This window comes from Oenanthe melanoleuca, chromosome 19 (genome assembly GCF_029582105.1).
Source record: "Oenanthe melanoleuca isolate GR-GAL-2019-014 chromosome 19, OMel1.0, whole genome shotgun sequence".
NCBI lineage: Eukaryota > Metazoa > Chordata > Aves > Passeriformes > Muscicapidae > Oenanthe > Oenanthe melanoleuca.
In genome coordinates this window covers 655,240-679,928 of record NC_079352.1, presented here as the reverse complement: position 1 = coordinate 679,928, position 24,689 = coordinate 655,240, and the positions used below count along the sequence as shown (strand labels likewise).

Below are 24,689 nucleotides of genomic sequence, written 5' to 3'. Positions count from 1 at the left end.
GCTGTGCTTCCCTGGTGGCCTCCTTGAGTCACCAAATGGCTCTGTGGATCATGATTAGTGGCTACTGGTGGTGCAGTGCTGTGAGCCACATCTGTCCTGAATTGGGAGCTCATCTAGGCTGGGGCTGAATTCTCACAAGGCTTTTCCTCCGTGCCAATACTTCAGAGGAAGAATAATTGTGAAAACTTAGTTCCATGAATATAACTGGTAAATTGTGTAGCGACATGTAGTCGCCAGGTCAAGAACACCAACCTAACCAAGGGCACTTGGGCTCGTCCTTAGCTCCCTCCCCTTTCACTGCAGTGCTTTAAGTCCTTCCTCATTCCTCTTCCTTGTCAGGTGCTCTCAAAATAAAGCACATGGTAGATAAGGATTTCAAACTGGACCTTGGCAGGTACAGATAAGCACTCACAGTGGCTCAGAAGAGTTCAAGGAAAACTGAGATACAGGAAGGAGAGGAAAGAAAGAGCTGTGGGAATTGCTTGCAAAGGATGTGTTGAGTGTAATGTGTTATATGAACTGACCCTGTTTCAGGGTAGGAAGGCTATTTCTTAGAAGGGCAGGGAGTTTCCCTGTAGTGGAAAGTAGGTTCTGTTAGTTTGGTTATTAGCAGACTGGGTTCTTTGATGCCACAAGGTCTGGTTTGGGTTTTTTTAAGTTTTATATGTTCTGCCTAATTAGTGCTTGAGTGTTTTTCTTTTTACCCAGTGCTGGTCTGTGCTTTCAGTTTTGTCCTAGCAGGTTTACTCACTTCTCAAGTTGACTACAAAACTGAAATGGAAAATAATGGTAATTTTAACCCATATGTAAGAGAGCAAAAAATGCCATTTAGTGAGCATCCAGCATTGTTCCAAGCATCTTTGGAAAGAAATATCTGTCAGTATTTACCTCTGTCCTTACACTAATCCCTTGTATGACTCAAATTGGTTTTGCAAAGTTAGGACTGTGTTATTTTTAGCTGTATTTCTTTGTGAAGGCAGTATCTTTCTGGATTCATTTCCCTGGCTGGGAAGCTGCTGGTGGGACTAGACATCTGTGATGAAGCATCTCCAACTTCCAACTGCAGCTCAAGCCAGTCTGTTGGAGGTGAGCAGGAGAGCACAGTGCAGGTGCTGGCAGCAGGAAAGGCTCCTGAGGTTTCTCAGCTGGTTTGGTGAGCTGTGGGAATCCCCAGACTAAGTGGGACACCTTCCCCCAGCCCCCCCAGCTCTTGCTGTAGCAAAGATGAGGCAGGAGCTGTGAGACCTGGAGTGGATTTAGACTGCAGGTGTGTTTTCTTTCTCGCTGTGTTCTTGCCTCAGAAGAGCTGACTGCAGTGGCTCTGGTGTGGCAGCTGCCTCCAAACTGGTTATGGTGGGAGTGTTGGGGTGAGGCTGTAGCACACATTCTGAGTTCTGCCTACTCTTTGGGAAAACTGCCCTCCTGGCTCTCTGGCCAGACTACATCCCTGACACAGACACTCCTGGCCCTGTGTGCAAAGATCAGTTTGGTTTCTTTGTCAGGAATGCCTTCTGTTCAGCACCTTCAGCAAGCACAGCACCAGATCAAAAAGCCTGACTCCAGCTGGGCTGTGTCACAAATAAGTCAGTCTGTTCTCCACAAATCAGTTCAGTGGCTGAATGGTACCTGTGGATTAAATCTGTTTGGACTTGCTTTGGCATTATCTCAATTCATTTGGCAATTTGTCTAGAAAAGGCTTATCTTACCAAGCAATCTCTGAGCAGAAACAAACACTTTGAAAATGGGGGAGGCATGAGAGAAGAGGAAGAAGGATTGTAACAGTCCACACTTGAAGACTGGAAGTTGGGCATGCGGTATGCATAAGGGAAGGACAACTGTGATTGTAAATTGGAAGTAGTGGGAGTAGTGAATTTTTCAGCCAAACTGCAACCTGTAGCCACATGTTTATGAGCTTTGTTCAGCTGAAAAGACTTCCTTTCCCAGCAGGTCTTATGTAAGAGAAGAAGAAAGTCTCTTACTTCATCTTACTTTTTGCATATATGCAACACATTTGTTTTTCTTAAAGTGTCTTGTGTTTTTGTAGGACTCTTTCTCCTTTCTTAAATTAGTGCACTTCTTGTGCAAGATAGTCTTCAACAGAGATTCTATTTGGCTTGGAAGAAGGGAAGACCAGATATTGTTATGTAGTCTGCAGACATCATCTTTCCTTTGTGACAATTATGATCAGAATTTCCACATCATAATGGAATTTAGCACACCTCCTACCACTGATTTCTTATAAATGTTGACACAAAAACTCAGCAGCAGTGTTTTCACTTACCTGGAATTCCCAGGACAAGCTCTGGTGAGCAGGTTTTCATCAATTCGAAGACAGGACAAGGGACTCTTCACTGTCCTGTCAGCTCTGTGTACTTGCCTTGTATTGGATTCCATGGTGCACTGATTGGGAGGCAAGAAAGGGTCAGAGTGAGACTCTGTGCTACCTTTACCTCTCTAAGTCTGCCTGCTTACTGGATTCTGGTAACACAGCATTATTCCTGCTCATCCTTCTGCAACCGTGGAGCTGCAGTGCAGCCCAGCACAGCCTGGCTGGGAGCTCTGTCTGTCTGTGCCTGCTCATAGTGACAGGAACCACAGCCTGTGGTGCCACACAAGCCTCAGTCTCTGCATAGACTTGTAACCTTTTGTGTGTGCACAGAACTGATCTAAGCAGAGAAGCAGCCAGGCTGTGTCCAGCTGAACTCCTGGCTGTCACCCTGCTTGCCCAGATCCCACCTGCTCAGACCTTGGACTGCTGCTGCAGTTGCAGTGCTGTGCACTGCATTTTACCCAAGGAAAGCCCCAATCAGTGTTCCAGCTGCATGCTGGAGACAGATGTACAGCAATGAGTCAGCGTGGGGTACACAAATTTATCACCTGCTTTGGTCATAAATAGGAATGCTTAACAAAGAAGTCATGTGACATACCAAATTATTTAGGGAATAGTGTCTGTTACAATTATATTTCTAACTAAAACAGCGTTATCTATCAGATGCTTGAGGGATTAAACCCTCACCTTTCCTTTAAGATTAAAGAAAGGCCTTTTGCCTTAAGCCAGAGCTCCTGTGCCACATATGGACACCAGAGGCGTGTCCCAGGCAGCCGTGCTCCTGTTGCACACCTCCAAGGACATGAAGTAATCCCTGCTGCAGTGTGCTGTCCACTTGCACCTGTGCCAGGTGACAGTCACCTGTTCTGTGCTCGGCTCCCTGGCCCCGCTGTAAAGCTGCTTTTTGCATGACCTGTTTAAAATGACCCTCAACTGAGTAGAAACTCAGACCTTAGCTTAGGCCCTGCTCTTGGGGTTTGAGGGAATCACAGCCCAGGCTGGTCATAGGTATCTGGTTTATCCTGCTCTGAGTGCAGCACAAGCAGCTGAAATCTGAGCTTTTGGGGCTGGAGGCAGATGGAAGATCCAAATCTCATTGGACTTACACTCCTGAGCTCACGACTGTTAAAAATCTGTCTTTAAAAATACAGTTGTCATTTCTGTATGTGTTCTAAAGAGAGCAGAATCCAGGCCTCTCATTCCTTTTGTGCCTAGTGAGAGCATCCACTTGGTTCTGTGGGCTAGCAGGGAAGGATCATGGGACACTTAAGCAGCAGAGTTAGGAATCACACTTTGGCCAGGTTATGGAGTGCCCCTGATAGGATGATGAGTAGTTATCCCACATGGAAGAGCTCTAATAGCAGAGGCTGTGAGCTCTCTCTAGAGCAGTAATTAACATGGCACTGAGGAATGCTGCTGGGATGCAGCAGATCCAGGCTCTCATCTGCTCTGATCTGATGCTGCCAGAGCAGGTCATTGACCCCAGTGTTCAGCATGAAGCCAGGAGCCTCGGGGCTGGGGCCTTGGAAATCTTCAGGAGCTTTCTGCAATGAGTTTAGGACCTTCCTGCCCTGGTCTGCTCTCCTTATGTGTTTCTAAAACGTGGGTTTGGTGATTTATCAAAGAACTTTCACTTCTGTTTGAAGCAATCTAAATTTGGAAAGGAAATCTTGAGCTCCTCATTGCTGTGTATGGGTTATTGTTGAGGCCTGCAGGTTCCAGTGTGAGGGTTTATTTGTAAACCAAAGAGAAGAAACAATTAGTAGGTTTTACAGATTGAGAACTACAGATGAATAAAAATCCTCTAAAAGACATTGCTAGGGGAGGTGATAGGTTTGTAATCAGTGCAGTCATTGGGAGATGTGTGTCTATGCCCCTCAGGCTGCCTACAGTGCTTTTGGAGAAGCTCTCCACACCTGGTTCCTACCAATTTTCTAGCAACATTTTTCTTCTTCTAGAGTAGTTTTCCCCTTTTATTTCTAGAGTAAGCTAGAGGACTAAATCCTGCTTTAAAATACAGCTATGTAGCTCCTCTGAAATAAGCTGAAGTAGGGAAATTTTGTTTTTTAAAACTTCCTGAGTTTCTTAGATGTCTCCTTAAAAACTGTTCTTTATCTGCCAATCAAAACACTTCAGGCCTTTTGTCTTTATGAGCAAAACTGAAACTTTCCACAGAGTAAAACAGTTCCTACGAAGTGTTCTAACTTTAATTTCCCATAATTTCTTTAGAGACAGATCTGAGTGGCTCAGCTAGTAATATAAAACTCTGAGTGCAGATCAGATACATTGTTTTCCCCCCTCATTTTAGTGAATTTTGGAAGCCATGCACTTGCCTATTCTGCCATATTTTAAGGAAACAATTTGCTAAAATGCACAGGTATTTTTCTAAGGAGTCTGATATGTTTGGGGAGTGCTGCACAGACCTTCAGCCTTCTCCCTTTGGAAGAAGAAAGGTTTCAGGTTTTCTTTCCTTTTTCCTGTGAAACACAAGGATATCTGGAATAGCTCTGGAAGAGCCAATGTGAGCACAAACACCAAAGACTCTTAGCATTTGTTCAAAGGGCTAAGCTGGGAGAAACCCCAGAGCAGATATCAAAGGGCTTGTCATTCCCAGGCATATTCAGACAGGGTATTATGTGTGTTGAAATTGGTTTGGTCTTGCTTTGTGGGTCAAGTGTAGTATTTGTAGAGCCACTGGCTGACTGCTAAAGGCCTGATTTAAGCACTGCTCTGTTGGTAGCATTTTGTGTGGGTACAACAAGGCAGAGTTTCTGTGGGATGTCTCTCCATGCAGCCTAAATTCCTGAGCCATCTGCAGTCATGGCTAGGGACTAGAGTGGAATCTGTGCAAGCTCATGTTTGGAAGGAAAAAGGAAAGATATTGTGATCTGGGTCTTTAGCTATTGCACTGAAGCACTGGCTGGGTTTGTGCTGAGACTGCATTGGTAGGAAATGCAATCCTACTTTGGGAGAAGGTGTTTTCTGTAGTGATGCTGAATGCACCTCTGTAGCAGTAATTATCTATTTACCTCTGACTGACTGGGCCTTGTCAGTTCTGCCAGTCTGTAACTGGATGGGTAGCTAACTTAGAGTTAGCTGAACACTTCTGCTAGGGTGACATTAATGTTTAGTGTTTAATTCTTGTGGAAATTAAGTCTACAACACCATTGTCCTGCCAAGGCAGGTTCTAGTTCTGCTAATGTGTTCTTTCCTTATTTTTTCTCCTGTGCTATTCAAATTGCCTGAGTTGCCAAGAATAACTAGTTTGGGGGTTGGGGTGAGGAGCTATGCAGTGAATGGACACCTGGCAATGTCAGATCTCAGACTGAAGGCAGTGGCAGCCCTGCAGTCAGTGCAGTGGGCAGGGAGTGTGCTGGCAGCAGATGCACTGCTGGTGAGCCCTGCTCTGAGCTGGACTCCCCAGGAGTGTTGGGGGTTCCTTTCAGCTCCTCTCCTCAGTCAGCCCAGCTGCTCTTCTAATAAAGGGGCAGATCCTGCCTCTAGCATTTTATTAACAGTGTCCCCTGAACTGTTGTGCCAAAACAGGACATGTTTCTCACTGTTAGAGACTACTGCTGTACACCAGAAAAGCTCTGAGCCTGCAGGGGAGCTTACAGAGACACCCATGTTGGCTTCTGGCCTTCTTCGTTATGCTAACTTAGCCAAGACTAGCTAAATCCTACTAGGCTTAACCTGCATCCTCCTTCCAGCTCTCTTAATGCAAAATGCTTCTGGTTCTTCATCTTTCCCAGGCAGGGCTCTGTGATGTCCCTGCTGCCCAGTGCCTCCTGCCTGTGCCTGCAATGGCTGTGTCCTGCCTGTCCCCACCCTGCAGTGCCCTCCAGCTGCTCAGCTCTGCCTCAGCACAAGGGTTTGTCCTGTGGCTCCTGTGACAGCCTCTCCCAGGCCCCACAGACATGACCTGACTCAGCAGTTTTCACACTTCTGGCTTGATCTTTCCTGCAGCTGTAAAACCAAGGTGCAGGGGGAAGGGGAAACACATGAGGAAACCTGGCATGGCCTGATCCCTGCCTCTCCCTTTCACTCATGGATCCTCCACATAAACAGTCCTCCTGTGTTCCTGACACAGAGCCTGGTGTGAGGTCTCTGCCATTGCAGGCATGGCCCCTTTATACTGCAGAGAATAAAGTCTCCACATTCAGCCTGTATTTTACAGGGTGGGTTAGCAGCATGGTCTGTCAGCTTCCCTGACAGAGCCTCAGTGCTGTGGGAACAGCATCAGTGAGCTCTGCAAGTCTCTGCATTGCTAAAATTCTTTAGAGTTCTTCTAAGTGCTGAGTGTTCAGCCTCTTCATGCAAGTAGCTGTGGCTCTGAGATTTATCTAACCTCAAACTCTGGGAGAGAGCATGGGGGAAGTTGGAGAGCCACCCTGATGCATGGGGGGTTTTGAAATTTATCAATAAGAAACACTAATTTCTTTGGGAAAAATAATTTTGGGAGCTTTTCCTCTAAGATGACTGACTGACTGCAAACAGACTGTAGCTTCTTGGAGGCTGGGGTGGGTCCCCTGGCACAGCTTTGGTTTGATCTCAGGTAGCTGCACCAGGATCACATTTAATTACTCTGAAAGCCTGTCTCTGAGCAGTAGATTCTCTTCCCCCACTGGGATGGACTTCATTATACAGAGGACAAAAGTCTGTATTTTCTTCAGTAAGTTCTTATTTTCATGCAAAACTTTGAGCTGGGTGATAACACATTTGAACTTTGGGGCTATTTTAGATTTATACTTAACTCTCTGATACTAGTTTTATGTTCATATCTCTTCTTATTTGAGGTATGAAATAAGGCTGTTTTCCTCAGAGGTTGAAAGACATGGAAAAATCTGCTGTGAGCTGTGTTGCTTTATCTCAAAGCACATATCATTTGCAGCAAGGTAGCTGTTACAGTCCTATAACATATTGTCCAATTATTATCTAATCAATAAGATGTGTATTTCACAGAACAGCAGATACACAGCTTTAAAGCCAACGGCCTTGCAAAGTTTATAGTATTGGCTACCAAGTACTGTCCTCTAAATTATTTTCTCATGTTCCAATGAGCTTCTGGTTACCATCTGCCCTTCACACAGTCATCATATCATGTCTGTTCTTTAAAAGACAAATTAATTAGATCTTCTTTCAGTAGGTTTTAATCAAGTGTTATGGGGTTGCTGGTGAATTATTCACAGCCGTATCACTTGATGGAACACTTGGTCTGCTAAAGGTATCATGTAAGTGACATCTGTAGCAAAGAGTAGAGCTGGCTTTGACTGAGGACCCCACTTATGTTCCTTCGGGTTGTCCAGTTGACATCAGATGAATGTTGGGAATGTGAGCCCACTTTGCTTTTACAGGAGTAGCAATTGAACATGACTGTATTGAAAGCAAAGGAGTTGAAGCAAAGTAGGGTAGGAGCTGAATTTAGCTCTAGTCTCTGCTGGCTCAGTTCTTTTATAAGTGCCTTTCAAGGCTGAATACCTTAACAGCATGGCCTTGACCCCCACTTGAAGCTCCAGCTATTTAAACACAAGTACTGTTGTACTGTCTTCAGACTTGGTCTGATGTTAAAGTAAGTGTATTTTGAATGAGCAAGGGAGCAAAAACAACACTCATATAGCAAAGAATAACAACTGAGAAAGTGGATATTTTTAGAATACAGAAGGATTCTTTCTCTGCCTTATTTCACCTGACTCTTAAATTGGTAGAAATTCTGCAGTTATAAGATAACCTTTCATTTTTGTTGAATGTATGTTTCAGCAACACTGCTCTTTTGCCAGTTCAGCTCCCTTTCTGCATGAGGCAGCCCCAGCATGAGGCTGCCATCCACCCAAGTACACCTGGAAGTTTACAGCAATAACTGTTCAGCTCTCTCTTAGCATCCAGAACCGACACCTAATTGTTCTTCCTTTTGAGCCATGTATGTGGCAAAAAATGTATTACATGATAGTCTCATCCATAACACGCAGGTGGCTGCTACCCACGGCCTAAATAATATTCATTGTTTGTATGAAGATTTGATTTGCTTACACCTATCTCTGGAATCTCTGCCACTGAAATGATTACAGGAATGCTTTAAAGTCCAATTACTCTTAAGCGCCTTCTCTGAATTTTTGGGTGACTGGACCTTTTCCTGGGGCTGATAGTGAGCTACAGTACAGCTGGAATCAAGAACTGTGTGTAGGAAGGCAACTCCTGTCATTGCCCAATCCATTCTTTCAGTGGGTTAGTGCAGTTGTTTGACTTTAGGGAATGATGTACAGGGAGGTCCTGGAAAACCCCAAGAGACCAATAGAGAATTTAGCAGGTCATTGTATCTCGTTGGAGATCATTGTGTGTCATGAGCCTTTTGTGAAGGACAAGACTAATTTACAATTTAATTGTGTTGAAATACTGGATGTGTCAGCATGCTTCACAGGCTCCTCAGAAGGGACAATGGGGTGAGAAGTTGTGTACTCCGCAGTTCCCCCTGCAATGAGAGGGACGGCTGCCTACACTCAACCCATGCTTTGATCCTTCCTCATTCTCTAGAACGACCAAAAACAAAGAGGGAGTTTTTAATGTTGGCAAGTGAAAGCTGAGTATGTTACAGTCTCACTGAGAGGAACTGAAAGCAGTTGGCCTGTTCATGAGAGGCTTTGCTAACTTCTCTTGGCAAGTAGCAAGGGCAGATACATTTCAGAGAAAGTGCTTCTAGTCCTGATTTTATGGTGGGACAAGACAATGTGGAAGTTGGGATAAGAAGGGAATTAACTGCACTTTTATTGCATTGTCCTTATGGCACTGCTGCTGCAGATGGCCTAGCTGGGACACAAAGGGAGCCTTAGCACTGATTATCTGGGTTGGGTATCTGGAGCACACACCTGACAGGTTACCTGCGAGTCTCAAGGTTCACGTTCAAGTGACACTGTAGAGTACTTGGCTTTATAGTGCTCCCTCCCCTTTCAGCTGCTGTGGAACCCACAGGTGTTTTCCTCTCTGTGTGCCGTTGCTGTTTGTTGGTTCTCTGTGGATCATCCCTGTCCCAGGCCTTGTGCAGCTGCTGGGAGAGTCTTTGCAGCAGAAGGTGCTGCTCCGTGTCACTGGGAGCCTTCCCCTCCCCCAGCTGGATATTCCTTGTGCAATGTGATCTAACCCAGAGTGGCTGGGAACTGATGGTCCAGAGTTCATTTCCAGTTATTATTGTAGCAGGGAGTCAGGCTGGATCGTGGTACTCATTTCCAGCACAGACCATATACCCTTTGAAAGCATAAACAACCTCTAGGTCAGTTTTACTTAGCTTCATCCACAAGGGTTTCAGCTAAACAGGAAGAGCGAGCGGGAGCTGAAGCACTGCAAGAAGCTGGTTCAGCACTCATCCATGCTGGACTGAGTAAGGTCCCTGAGTAAGAAAAAGAGATACATGGAGGAGTAAGCTCTAAAGCAGCAGTGGGAGCTCCCTGTTTTTGTCTCTTGAGCTGGTCATCTTAACTGCAGTGCCTTTTTTGTCATTATCTAGGATCCTACAGAAGCCCTTCATAGACAGGATCTGGGATAGCTTTGAAGGCAGGCATGTACAGAAGTTGTTGCCACGGTCTCTTAGAGAGACTGGAGATTAAAGGGGCTGAACTAGGTGAATCATTACCCTCAGAGTATGAACTTGGAGTGTTGGGGAACCGTGCCTGGTGTTTGTGCAGACCCAGCAGCAGCAATCTGTGTGTAACTACAGCCAGGATGGGAGCACCAAGTTAGCAGCAGTAAAGCCTCCCTCAGCTGTACTTTGCTGCATGCTAATAAAGCCGCCTGTTAAGCTTTGAGGCTGAGAAGACACTTTGCACAGCTCAGTATCTGTACGTGGAGATGAGACTGACTTGTGGTGGCTGGCTGTCATTGCCTGTTCCAGCTGGAATTTGAGTTTGTGCAGACTGGGCTCAGAGGCTGTTAAATGCAGAGTGCAGTAGGGCTGCACAGCCAGTGGGGAAGGGGAGCCTCTGGGCTGGACAAACAGGTCACACAGGTTTCCACACGCTCTGTCCTACCTGAGCAGAGCTCCAAGGCTGCAGGAGCTGGATGCTCTCAACTAGGAGCAGCACCAGCACTTTGTGAAATGAAAGTTTGGCAGAATTGAAGTTCCATCAAGTACTAGAGTTTAAGCTTAGTTTAGCAAGAATCCATCAGAACAGTCAATAATTTGACTTAGTTGCAGTTAATAATTAAGTTCCTCTTACAAAGCACCACTGATATAATTAAATTTAGTTTCTAACTCAAGATTAACAGCTTCACTTGGTCCTTGCTACAGCCTTTCCTTTAGGGAGAGACCATCTTGGGTATGAGGATCTGACCAATTGTGCCCTCTTTAGGGAGCAGAGGTCACATCCTGCCCTGTCTCTGTAGAGGTGACTCCTACACTCCTGCTCTTCCTGTTGCCTCTCTCACTCAGCCTGTGGCCCTGCAGAGCAGCAGGGGAGTAGGAAGGAAGAACTAGTCCAGTACACAACCTCACTGAACAGTAAAGACACCCAGCAACTGAGCAGCAGCTTCAGAGCAGAGTAGAGCACACAGCCCATCCCAATAACTTCAAAACAAAATCAGGGGAAAGGCCACCAATAAAACCTTCTGCAACACCATCTTCTGTCTCACAGCCTTTCCCCACATCCCACCTTTGACCCAAATCTCTTCAAGCAATCCTCCATTCTCACTGCAGTTATACTGACTCTATCAGTGGGGTGGTCCTGGGCTTTCAGGAAGGATGTGCACAGAGGTTTGTCTGAGACTGTGATGTTCCTGATCTTGAGGGAGCACAAGGCTAACCTGAGGAGGATGTGGAACTGCAGGGAGAGGGGGCTTGGGACAGGGGCTGGTGAGAATGTTTGTTTGATGAGGAGGAAAGAGAACTGACCCCAAATGCAAACTTACTGACAAATGGCATCACCAGTCCTGGAGAGAAGATAAAGCTCATATAGTCCATGGGCATCATTTTGCTTTTTCACTGTTTTAGGAGTCTCTCCTAGACCTGAGCTGTGGGGGACCCAGTTAACCTGGCAGCTGAATCTCATTTACACTCACAGCTTTTCCAGTCCTGTATTTTGTGTCTCAGTGCCTGTACACAATACTCTGGGAGCATTCTTGATAATTGGTGAGCAAACTGAAAATCTTTGATCCCACTGCATGGCAGAACATACCAAAGCTTTTCTTTTTCTCTCTTAAAATCTTGTGTTATAGGTTCAAAGCATTTTGAACAGAGTGGGATTTAGTGTATTTTGTTCTTCCTGACAATCCCAAAATACAATCTCATAGCAGTTTGTTAAAATAAAGCTGTTTTGCTGTTTTAAAAGAGAGAATGTGGCAAGTTGCCACATTCCAGTTAAGCAATTTCCTATAGTTGACTTTTTTTAATGCATGTTTTTTTCAGCCATATCCCTGCTCTCTTTTTTCTGCAAGAAGCCAAAATACCCCAGACAAGACAGAAGCCCCCAGCTCTGTCTGTATTAATACTTGAAGCAAACTCCCCTTCCTGTGTCTCAGGAGAACAGAACACGGAGCCTTGGCACGGAGGACTGGAGTGTATGTGGCAAACTGGAATTTCTAAGAACTGTGGCTTTTTTTGGAAACAGCATTTTCCTTCATGGGGGTAGATTTGCCCTTTTTTACTGCAGCAGCCTCAGAAGCAGCTTGAGCTGGAGTCCTTGGGAATCCTCCTGCAGGGACTGCAGGCTGTGCTGAGCAGTGAGGGGCGGTGGCTCTGCAGTTGCAGGCTCCGTCCGAGTGCCGGGTTCCTCCTGGCTGCAGGGGGAGCAGGATGTGCCTCGCTGGGCTCAGTGGGTGGATGCGTGTCCTGTGAAACTGGGGGTTGGCAGGTGCATGTAGAAACTGAGTAACTGATTCAAGAACATCTGCTGAGTCATTGAAAAGGAAGAGCAGGCAAGTCCTCAAGGTAGTGAGTAATGCTACAGCTTCCTATTTCTGGGTGACTGTGCTCAGTCCTCTCCCTTTCTCTTTTCAGCTGAAGGAGGTGATTGGCAGTGGCTGTGCTGAAGAGGCAAGACTGGACATGCAGGGGCTCTGCAGCAGGACATGGAGATGGGCTCCAGAGCCTGGGCAGCCAGACTGCTGCTGCTGAGCTGCCACATGCCTGTGTCTGTGACCTAACCCAGCACAGGGCTCAGTTACTGCTGGGGCAGCAGGCAGCACGGGCAGGCCTCCTCCTGCATTTGGGGAAATCAGGGCATCTGGAAGTTTCAGATAACTTCAGTGTTCTTTGAATGCAATCACAGCTGGAAAGCTAATAATAATCTGCTGCTGATTATTTGCACTTTCAAGATTTTACTGTAAACAATCTAGTTGAATTTATAAATTTCCTTTGCCAAACACAAAAGAGAAATAAGACTATCTATGAAGGAAGGATGGAGGTAGAAAGGTTTTCTTTTCTTTTTGTTCAAGATATTTTTAAATTCAGAAGCTGATTCTAAAGCAAGACTGCTGATAAGTTAGGGAATGCTACTGTTTTGTTTGTGCATCCTGTGGTGGCTGAGCACTTTAAGTTTTGCATTTGTGGAAATCCTCAGAGAGGCTGAGCTGTGGAAGGACAGCTCATATTCTCTGTTTTCAAACAAGCTAAATCTGAGGAAAGCTGAGTGTGGGCACTGACTTTGTGCCTGTGAGACAGGTAAGAAGCTGTCTGCAGCTCTGCTGGATCCCTTAGCCCTTCATAGGCCTTTGCTGTGTTTCTGGCTTTGGTGTTCTGGAGGAGTGCTAGAAAGAATTGCTCCCAGTAGTGTTTTACATCACACCTGCTAGGAGGTGTAGTAGAGTAGCAGTGGCATTTAGAGTCTTCCACTGTACAGGTGTGGCATTGGAGCTTCCTCCAGCACCCTCAGGATGCAGGATCTTATCCGTGTTCCTTTAGGAGAGATCAAGGTGAAGTACTGTAAACAAAAGGAGCTGGACAAACCCATTAGTGATCTTTGTACAGCGATGCAGAGATGCTTGGCTGCAGTGAGAAATCTCAATTCCTGGGGCATGAATTTGTATCCAGCACTCAGCCTGTCCGCTGGCAGGCAGAGAAACACAACACAGAATCCCTTTGTGTTTGCCCTGCTCCTTGGGAGGAGAGTATTTCCATGACAGACTGGCACACAGGCTGCCACAATGGCTTTTTTCTTTTCTCCTCAGCAGTTGGGGGTTTGTGTGTTTCTGGTCTCTGTGGCTCCTCTGGGCTGAGCAGGGGCACTTGAAACCCTGAACCAGAGCCTGCTCAGCTTCTCTCCAGGACATGGTCCAGGAGATACCTTAAGACAGAAGGGATGTAACTCAGCACAAGGAATGCAAAGGGGTGATGAAGAAGTTTTTGGAGAATATTTCCTAAAGAGCCTGTAGAGCATGAAAAGCAAAAAGAGAAACTGAATGAAAGCATACAAGTGTATAAATCACGTTTTAGAAATGTTTCTTACAGGCTGATCCTCTGGATTTTTTTCTGTATTGTGGAAGTGATGGCAAATGTGAGAACTTTGCTGCTCTAAAGTCCTTTTTCAATCCCCCAACTGGAGCAAAAAAGTCAGGCTCAGTTTTTTCACAAATTCTTCATAAAATAATTTTTGGACACACAAGCAAAATGCTTAAACTCTGATCCTGAACTGGCATATTTTCTTCCATTGTACATTTAATGCAGATTTTTATTAGAAGAATATGTTTTGAGAAGTTTAATTTGCTTCCATAGAATGCTTTGAAAATGAGAAACTTGGTTTTAGCCAACTGTCACAATACACTTCTCTTAAATGAACAAAACCGAAGGAAAACCAGCCCCAGCCCCCACCTCCTGTTCTGTTTAGGCACACAGACAAATGTGTGTGAAGTTTTGTGGAAATTCACAAAAATAATGGATATTGTGCCTGCCTGAAAGATGCTGAGCTTGGAGCTTGTTATCTTTGTATTTGACATCTTTTTTCAAGTGTTGATTAAAATCTTTCCAGGCTGCTGTGTGATGCCAAGTAGCTACTGCAGAGCTGTCTGGTGTATGGCCAGTTGCTGCTTATCAGTCCCCTCTGTATTTTTCCTCATACAACTATTACTGGCTCAGCAGCTGTATTTTCCTCTACTTTTTAAGTGGGCACAACATGGTTTAGATGAAAGTCTCAAAATCACAAGAAAAACAATGTTCTTTTTGGGGCTGGGAATCTGGGTTCAGGTGTCTGTACTCTAAATCCTGTATTTGTATTTTACTAATGATAGGAACCCCTCATGGTTGCTACGGGCAAATGTGAACCAGTAAGAGAGAGCCCCAAGGAGATTTTTTGAAAAACAAAATGTGAGCAGTGAGCCATGGCAGCTTTCTCACTCAGTGTCTGTGAAAAGAGAAATGTGACCCCAGTCCTTGCCAAAATAGCTCAGTTCTTTCTAGCAGAAACCAAATAATTGGGAGCATTTCAGAGAATACAGTTTCTTAGCTGACGTTTCCCAGGGTGCAGAGACAGAAGCTGCAGGCTGCTCCTGCAGAGATGTAACTTTGCTGTGTAAACCTCTTCCCCAAAGGCCTGCAGCAGTCTGGGGAGCTGTGTGTGCCTGCAGGAGGGGAAGGTGCAGCTCTGCAAGTGCTCAAATAATTGAGTCAAACAAGCAGAGGATTTGATTTTGTTGTGTTTTGTTTCCTTCCCTTGGTCTGCTAATAAGCCTGAGAACAAACTGCTAATCTGTCTCACTCCCCAGCCAGTACGTGAGGGAATGGTAGAGACTGGAAGTTTGTGCTTGTATTTTATTGAGGCTACAGAAAAAGAAATGTGTAAGACAAAAAGAAGATGGTTGGGAAGGCAAGGGGAAGAAAAATAGAAAAAGGCCTTTGGGATTGGGAACAGCATCCTGGGCAGTAAAATGCTGCATTGAAGGATCTCTGAGTTCTGTCCTGGGGGGTGCTCAGGCCTCATCCCTTGGAGCTCACTGTGTGTTCCAGCCTGAGGTGCTCAGGACCTGCAGAGTGAGGCTTGCAGTGAGGAAGGGGAAGTGCAGGAGTATGACAGGGACCACCTGCAATTAGTCATTCTCTTCCTGACCTGCTGAAGGAAATATCTGCCTTTATATTGTCTGCTGTAAACCCTCCTTTATTTAGGCTCTGAGTTTACACATGCACAGCTTGTTGTGTCTTTATTTCCACTTCCTGCACCATCAGTCAAATATACCTGAGAGTTCTTTCAGAGATGTGTGAGAATGATTAGTGCCACCATAAAAAACTATGGAGGATATTCTCCTTAAAGACACTTTAAGGTTTGAATTTTACAGAGAGATCTAACACAACTCCTATGCCCAGAGCATGGCCTGGTGGTTGCTTTTCAGATTCTGAGCCTTCCATAGTCTTTCTCCCTGTCACTTGCTGCCTTCTGCTGCAATTGCTGGAAAACCCACAGGGAGTTGAGAATAATTGTTTTCTTAATGGGAGGAGATATCCAGTGGGTTTGCCAAGATACTGAATAATTACAGAGAGAGGCAGAGTTATGTTTGGGCTGCATTTGCCTCTGTGGGACTTTACAGAGTTGGACAGGTACTTGTTTACTTGTTTGAGAAGCCTGTGGTATTTTTCACAGCAGGGTTACATTGGATTGCTCCATGGCCATGCACCAGGTCCAGGAGGGAAGCCTGGACAGGTCTGCAGGGCTGTGTGAAGTTACAACACCCTCAGGAGAGGTTTGGAGCAGGAGGAAGTTGCTGTGCTCCATATGGAAGCGCAGCTAAGCTGATGAAGCCTGGCTGAAGAGAAGAAGCTGGCTGGTGCTGGGGAGCTGGGAGCTGAGAGCAGCAGAGCTGCAGGTCTGATGTAGCAGCAGCAGGGCTGTGCTCAGCAAATAGCAAGTACAGTTCTTAGTCTTGCAGAATGCTCTCAGTCATTCTGTTACACTTGTGTGTCCTCGGGTTGCAAAGGAAGGGGGAGGGCTTTCATTTTTAGTGTTCAGTGGGTGTGAAATCTCTGATCTTTAAGCAGAGGACTGTTCCTGTAGCTGCATTAGGCTTGGATCCCTTGCTGGGATGAAATCTTTGAAGAGAATTATGTTATGAGGCTCAGGGAACTACTTGATTGTGCAGTTTCATCCTCCCACTCTTAGCTGGGAAGGCCTCAGCTGAGTGTTTACAGCCTCAGTTGCTGGGACTGTGAAAAAGAGAAGAGGGGAGAAGAAAAGGAGTGGTATGTGGCCTCCAAGTGACCCAGAAATGATGCTGTCTGCATCATTTGACAAAGCAGAAATAACATACTGTAGTTTTTGTGCAGTGGCTATTGTGTCAGCCTGAGGCATGACTGAGAGTTCAAAGGAAAATCCATCCATCTGGTGTTCCATCTCTCCCTACCCTCTACCTCTCTGTGCTTGTACTCACCAGTTTCTCTTAAGGCTTCTGCCCCCCAGCACACCTTGCCTGCACATTTTCCTGCTGGCTAGTGCTGGGTCCTGTTTTGCAGGGTTTGTTTAGCAATGCATTGAGAAAATATTTCCTTCTCTGTTAAAAACAAGCCCAAAGTCCCTGAGCTGGGTCCTGCAGGAGCAGCAGGGTTGGCACTGGGGCTCCATGGTGGCACTGCCACCCTGGGGCTTGTTCCATGCCTGGCATCCTTGTGACACCCTCTGCTTTTCACAGTCCCTGCTTAGAGCTGAGCACTGGGAGAGCTTTCATGGCCCCTTTTCAGAGCTGCTCCTTCACTTTGTGCAAATGATTCTCAATCCTTCTTCCTCTTCCTTATTTTTAACAAGGTGCTACTGCATGGGGTCCTTTGAGTGTGTTGATGTTCCTGAGGTGTCTGTGGCACTCAGAGCCGTGGCACTGTTGTGCACCTGTCTTGTTCAGGGCATTGTGCCTGTGGCCCAGCACAGCAGTCACCGCAGACCTGTGCCTGTGACTGCACTGTGTGATCAGTGCAGAGGTGCATAGCAAATGCACCCAAGCAAGCAAGAGCTCTGGCTGTTGTTTCAGCACAGCTAAAAACCAGAAATCAGGCCTCACATTCTGGACAGGTGTCCTGCTCACTGCCAAGCTTCTTGCTGAATGAGTCAGCTGGGTTCAAGTAGAGAATGTGAATTCCACAGGCTGCAGGTCAGAGTCTGATGTATAAGTGATCCTTTTCTTTTCTCAGATGCCATCTCAAATAAAGCAAGTGGCTTTGCTGCCAGATATTTCTCTGTAATATTTTGTCTGATACCTATTTTACCATGCATGGCTGGTGAAAATACAGGTCAATATCATCCTTTAGTAGCTTCAGTTCTGCTGGTTTTGAGGGCAAAGCCATGTGGGTGACAAACGAAGTGACCTAATTTTTTAGGATACAAATAATTCCTTGAAATGAAGTGTTTTGCTTTCCTTCCTCCCTCCTCCTAGGGCTGTGATTTTTGCTCCTGTGCAGATCCTGTGCATGCCTTGGAAGGAGCTGTTTGAATTTCATGCTGATCTCAAGGTAGTTGGAAGTTTGTGGGATTGTGAGACACTCCAGCTGAATCCTGCATTATGTGACTGTTCCTAATGGAAGCACAGATGGGAAGGATGGTTTTCTCTTGTGGCTGAACGAAGTGTTCTGTGAACAGGTTTGGATCAGATTTCACTGCAAATTGAGCATATGTCATGTGAAAAGGGTACAGACCCACTCTCTCAGTTTAAGCAAGCAGATTTGGTTCTAAACCAGTCAAAACCAGGCAGTGGTTCAATTCTGCCTCTACAGCACACTGAGAGCTGGAGCAGAGCCTGGGCCCTGCAGAGCTCAGAAAGGCCCTGTGCAGGTGCCACACAAGGAACCAGCCCCTCCCCATGTGAGGCACCCACCATGGCCACTCAAAATTCGGGTCAGTGCCTGCTCTGCCTCAGGGTCCATCTGGGAAATGGCCTCAAAAGCAGCCCTGGCCCTGTGGGTTTTGCAGAGAGGAGCACAACACAGCCAACAAATCCCCAGATCCTGCACTAACCATGTGGGAATGCCAAACTGGTGGAAATAGCAAACACCTGGGTCTTTCCCTTGCTTGGAACAACCCCACTGCACCCTTGTTTCACTTTAAACTGCATGGCTTTGGGAAAGCAGCCCTCACATGCTGCTGGTCTCCCAGTAGCTGCTGAGATCTTAATCAGTTTCTCACATGGTTGCTGAGCATGACTTCAAAGACAAATTTGGCAAGTCCAGTTCTGACCTTTTTATGTTCTCTTCAGTGCTCAGGTGGCCTAGAAGGTTTTTTTGGTCTGACATAGGGTTTGTGTCTATAATGGCACTGGGGAAAATAGATGAGTCAGCTAAAGGTGTGAAGTGAATCCACTTTCACTGGATGCCTTCAGATGACTCATCTGACTTTCCCCAGTGCCCTGTGCAGATAAACTCCAGTTCAGAAGTTTTGTCTTCTGTTTCAGGAGGCAGAAATGCAGAACCTCCCTTTGCTCTTATCCTGATCTGGCCAGTGCAGTGTCCTGCTGCACCAGGAGCTACTGGGGTGCTTCAGTGAGTGCTCCCTGCCCTCTGGCTGGTTCTTGGCAGGAGCTTAATAGAGGAGTTCCTTCCTGATTAATTCCTGTCTGAGGCAAGATAGATGATTTGCATTTCTCTTAACCGCATGCAAGAGCTGGCCCATACATTGATCTGATCCTTTTAAAGCCTCAGCCACCAGCTGGGTAAATTGCAGGGCAGGCCTTGTTTGTAGCCTTGGAAATTTCGGTGTAAGCTCATAGTTATTGTCTCCAGTGCTGCCAGGCTCCCTGAGATTGCATCTCCAGGCACAGGAGCAGTAAGCTCTGCTTTTGACCATGTGCTTGGTTTGTTGATTAAATCATGACAGTTGTTTGTTATGGGTAGTGCAAAACTCCTCTTCTAAACATTGCATATGTTTCAAGTCAACAAGAAAAGTTGCAGGCTTCACTGAGCAGATCATAAGTTTTGTGAAAGTGTGAAAACATGGCATTTGGTTGTGAAATGTATGATTGAATCAAACTTGGTCTCCAACTGTTGATATTCTGAAGGAATCTTGGCTGGCACTTTGGTATAGCAGAGTCCTTCTTCTTGTCTCCAAGTTGCTCTGCTATCTTTTTTTTTTTTTTTTTTTTTTCTGTTAATTGAAAATTATTATTTTTGCTGCTTTTATAGTATATCAAGATATGCAGATCAAAAGCTTGGGACTAAGCCATGAAAGGCTTCAGAAAAATGGGGACTCTTCTAGCCTTTGCTCCTTTTTCCGTGTTTATTTGGATCAAGTGCATTGAATTCAGACTAGGTTTTGACCAAGTGCAGAAGCTGCAATAGGTCTAAGTTAGTGACTCTGGAACAGGATGCCACTTTTCTAAACCTCAGTAAAACATAATCAACAAGAAGCTGGGGGAGAGCTGCCCCCCAAATGCATTAAACTTGATTTCTCTGGTTAGACACCATAACTATTAAAAATCTCTGACAAATGAAGAAGTTAGGATGTGATTTCTGATCAGAAATCAGAAATACTTGGGCTGCAGCTTGGCTAGAGACCTTCCAGCTCTTCCTTGTATCTCCTGAATTCTGCACCCTGATGTCAGTGATCTGGTTTTACAGATGCTTTTCTGTGTCATGTCTGCAGAAGTGCAGCTGAAAAACTTGTGGGCATTTGCTTTTTGTTTTTTGTCCTCTGAAGTCCCAGCTGTTGGCTGGAGGTCATGGATATGGGCAGACTTGTATCTCAAGAGATCTGCTGATTATTTTGCAGAAATAAATAAAAAAGTACAAGCTTGGCACTTTTCTCCTAAATTTTTGGACCTGCTTCTCATCTGTGCTGAAAAGGGATCTTTTAAAGGCACTGTAAGGAGATGAACGTGCATCCAGGAGCATCTGGCAGCCTGTGCCTGTCTCAGAGCAATGAGAACTGGTGTCCTGGCCATCAGCTGCTCAGTGTCCTGTCTCTGTCCTTGTCCTTTCCCATCTCTGTGGGTTCAAGGCAGTTGGAGTATTGTTGTTTGGTGTGGGGTTTGCCATTTGGGATGAGTAGGACGTGCCATTTAGCAAGCAGGCAGTGAGGAGCTGCTATTGGCTTTATCACTCAGTCTAGTTTGTGGTTGGAGACCTGTGTGCTGCTTGTGGCTTTTTATGTGCGTCACTGAACCCAGAAATTTTATTATATTCTCAGAAAAGGATTTTGCAACAGCTCAGCTATTAAAGCCAAACCATGTAGTTTAGTAAAAAGTCTGGGCAGGAAACAACAAAATGAAATTCATCCTAGGGGAGAAGTGTGGTGCACGTAGGCTGGGAAGAGAATTCAAATACACTATTTATAGCACTAGGGGAAAACAAATTTGGACTTGAGGAGTAAATGTGAAGGAGTTATCTGGGCAAAACCAGCCTTGGCCCTCTGAGACACTCAGGCCTGTGCTGCCACAGTGCTTATGCATTTTAGAGAATTCCTTACATTCCAAGAAGAAAAGTTTGACATTGAAATCCATGCTGCACAGAGTCCCTTCCAGCAGTGTCCTTTAGGAGCTTATGCTCTGGATGATGCTTGGGAAGGGGAAATAGTTGAACCAGTATTTTTTAAGCAGTACCAAAGCAGCTGAGGCTGGTGCCTGCTCCAGGGAGTTCCTGCAGGAGAGCAGCAGAGCTGTGTGCAGGGAGGGGGCAGGGATGAGTGCACTGGCTCTGATCAGACAGATCAGGTCAGTGGCAGAGCCAGGAGTGCAGCCCAGCTCTGTTCTCTCACTCATGTGATGCTTCTGGTGTTACTCTGGGGCTGGCCAGAACTGCTGTGAGGAGTGCAGAAGCAGTGGCTGTAGCTCAGCAACATCCTGCCTCGAGCAGCGTGCTGTCCTCGTGACTCTGCACGCTGCAGCTGGAGAGCGTGGGGCACACACTTTGTATCCTTTCTTTTACACAGCTGCTGACTTTTCATTTATAGATAGATGCTAAGCCCTCCTTTCCTTCCACTGTTTTTGGAACAGATTCTGACACCTCCATTGCCTGCAGTTCCCTGCTTTATTCTGGATCATGTGCTACTTTTAGGACATTTGCCTGTAATTAGTGTTCCATATAGCTAAGCATGGAACTCTGGCTTTACAGAGTGTGCTGATAGCTCATCCTTCTTCCAGGAAAAATAAATCTTGCCTGATTGGAGATCCTACACTAAAATAACAGATTACAGTCAGATTGCAGAGCTGAGCTGCTGCTTTACACACAGGCCCATCAGAGCCGGCTGTACCAGTTCCAAAATCACTGTGCAATCTTGCCTGTGTCCCTGGGTGCTCCTCAGCCCTGAGGCGTGCCCAGGAACGGGGAAGGGTGAGGTGAGCCAGGGGCAGCAGCAGAACATCCCTGTGCCCTGGGAGTTCCATGTACAGGCTCAGGAACACGTGCTGAGCTCTCTGCCTGGGGCTGGCTGTTGTGGTTGCAGTTTGTGTATCAGAACACATATCATCACTGGCCCTTCCCTCCAGTGGCCTCTGGAAAGAGACAAGGCTTGGGTGATTTCTGTCTTCCTTCTCTTTTCCATGACATAGCTATTGCACAGTTGGGAAGCTGTTTCTCATTTGTGTGGGCTGACTTTTGGCACACTGGGGGCTGTTGAGTTTACAAACTTCCTGCAGCCTCTTCTTTCTGTGTGTCCTGAGGGGCCCTTGCCCATCTACTCATCCCAGGCTGCCCAGTGGCAGTGTCCACAGAGGGGAGGAGCACACTGGGAAGAGAGAGCCCTGCAAGCTCCTTTCTGCCTTGGCAGTGAGCAGGAGTGCTCTGGGGACAGGCTGTTGTGGGAAAGGACGTGTGACAGTGACAAAGCAGAAGGTCAGGGCTGAGGCAGCCGGTGACACGTGTGTGCCCCAGCCTGCATGGGGCTGCCTGCAGGATCCCAGCTCCCCTCAGAGCCAGGGGAGCTCGGGGCAGGGCACAGCCCAGGGCCAGGGCAGAGAGAGGGCAGCCAGCAGCACAGGCAGCAGCAGCCTGTGCCCCACACAGGGCCCAGCACATGGCACACATGGCACACGTGGCTGGGCTCTGCCTGGCACTCTGCAGCGTGGCACCACTGGGGCCCAGGCACTGCTGAGCCCACAGCCAGTCCCTCCCCAGGCTGGGCCTGCCCTGCTCTGCTCTGGCCAGAGGAAGCAGAGCAGGGCTGGAAAAAAGGAACTGCTGTCAGCCCCTTTATAGAAAAAGAGGTACTGAGAACGAGTGATTGGGATTTACAGTTCCTTGCAGGTCTGGTGCTCCAAAGCTGTGTTGGAAAGTTGTAGTGAAAAGGCTCCTCTGGTTTCAGCAGGGTGGTCAGAGTGAGAATGCAAAGTTTCTAGGACATGGAAGTCCTGGATTGCCTCTCCTGGGAATGGCAGTGCTGTGCATTGCTCTGGCATTGCAGGAATGGGAATCACTTCAGTGTTCACACACTTTTTGATAAATCTCAAACTGCATGGCACTGCTGTCAGAATTCAGTGTGTGGGCAGTGACAAACTTGTTATACCTGATAGTTGTAAGGAATAGATTGCTCATAAAACATACTGTCAACTAACTTCATAGGAAAGCACTTAAGCTCCAAGAGGAGACACGTTATAATGGTCAAAGAATCCATGTTTGTTTTTCCCTTTACATTTTCAGTCTGATCATGTGCCCAGTGCCAAAATTTGTTGACTAAGGACATGTTTTGGTTTATAAATCATGGATGAACTAACTTGCTTTGAGGCATTGTTTTGTTAGGAAGGTTTTGAAGCTTAAGCCTGCCTCATGGGAATGTGTGACACAGTGAGCAATCTTTGGAGAGTATTTTCTTTTTGATGAGCAAACATTGGGCACAAATAATACTCCTTTTTTTGCTGTTTTATTCTTTTGTGCCTAAAGTGAAGAATTCTGTGTAGTTCATTTGCCATGAGATGGTCATGTGATAGAAGCTTTGGAATAAAACTTTAGAATAGAAGATGTGCAGCAGTCATCTAGCCCAACTGCCTGAGTTTTGTTCTTTTAAGTTAGCTGCTTTTAATGTTGACTTTGTAATAGAAATGCCCATCAGATAACAGGCCTCAGAGTCTTTGGATACTTTGGCTATTCCTGCCTCAGAACTGCTGTTGATGGGGGTTTAGAGCAGGCCCTGCCTTCTGCTGAAATTCTGCTGAATGAAGAGCAGAGATGCTCATAGCAAAATGTCACTTCCATGTCATGGAGGAGCCCTGCTCCCAAGCCAGCATCCCCTGAGTACAGCCTGGGAAGGCTCAGCACGTTTTTGGAGCTCACAGTTTGTGTTCTGGATCCTGCAGGTGAAGCTCATCGACTACATCCACCGGCAGCGGCAGTGCAAGCTGAGCGTGCCCCTGAGCGACCGCACGGCCGAGCTCAACAGCTACCCCCGCTTCCACGATTGGCTGGACATCGTCAACGTCAGGAAGGAGGTGGTGCAGGTGAGGGGACCCGCCTCACTCAGAGAGAGCCCTCCTGGCCCTGCAGGGCATCCCCTGGAGGGGACACAGCCTCACTCAGAGAGAGCCCTCCTGGCCCTGCAGGGCATCCCCTGGAGGGGACACAGCCTCACTCACAGAGAGCCCTCCTGGCCCTGCAGGGCATCTCCTGGAGGGGACACAGCCTCACTCACAGAGAGCCCTCCTGTCCCTGCAGGGCATCCCCTGGAGGGGACACAGCCTCACTCACAGAGAGCCCTCCTGGCCCTGCAGGGCATCCCCAGCTGCCTGCTGATTCTGAGAGCCAGGGCAGGACTTCATCACTTGCTGCCTTTTCCATCCTAATAGTGCTGTGCTGCACTGTGTGCTGTGTCCAGCATTAGCCAAAGCAGGACCATTGTTACAACCTCACACACGCACCTAGAGCTCAGTCCATTGACGGCTAAACAAGGCAGAAAAGGCTTTTTCTATTCTTTTTCCCATTTTTGCCTCTGCAGGCCAGGTCACAATGTTCTTATTCTGTTTCCTTTGATCGCTAAACAACCACAAATTTTCTTTGACCTCAGCAGGGATCTGCCTGGGTGAAAAATTCCACAGATTTTCATGGAAATTATTCCAGCTCGGTTCTGATGTAACTAAGTGGTCTCTGGCGAAACAGGATGGATTCAGGACCAAGTTGTTCCTTTTATTTCCTACTGTTCATTCTGAATGTGATGTTGGTGTTGCCTTCCAGCCCAGCAAGGTTTTGGGTGGCACAGCCAAAGGTGCAGTGACAATGAGAGGACAAAAGCAGCCTGTTGCTGTGGCCAAACTGCCAGGCTCCCAGCTAGGGCTGGTTTCTAAGGTTACTGGAATTGCCTGAGTCTAAAAGAATGTCTTTGTAGCTCTTTTATAAATCCTTTGTGATGCCTGCAGAAAGGGAGGGGGGAGCAGGGAAGAGGTGAAGAAAAGGGGGAAGGAGGTGGACAGTTCAAATCTGCCACATCCTGCTAAATCAGGGAGCAGAGAGAGGGAGCTGAGACTGCCCTTCTGTTTGTGTGGTCACTAAAAGGGGTGA

The 24,689-nt window shown here is 46.6% G+C and overlaps 1 protein-coding gene across 1 annotated transcript in view; it reads left to right on the top strand.

Annotated features, from left to right (window-relative positions):
* The window catches only part of KSR1 (kinase suppressor of ras 1), a 48,375-nt gene that overhangs the window by 2,473 nt on the left and 21,213 nt on the right, over window positions 1–24,689 (top strand). Inside the window, exon 2 of the mRNA XM_056506819.1 lies at window positions 23,495–23,635. Within this exon, the coding sequence (XP_056362794.1) occupies window positions 23,495–23,635 (141 nt within the window). The remainder of the gene's footprint in view (window positions 1–23,494; window positions 23,636–24,689) is intronic.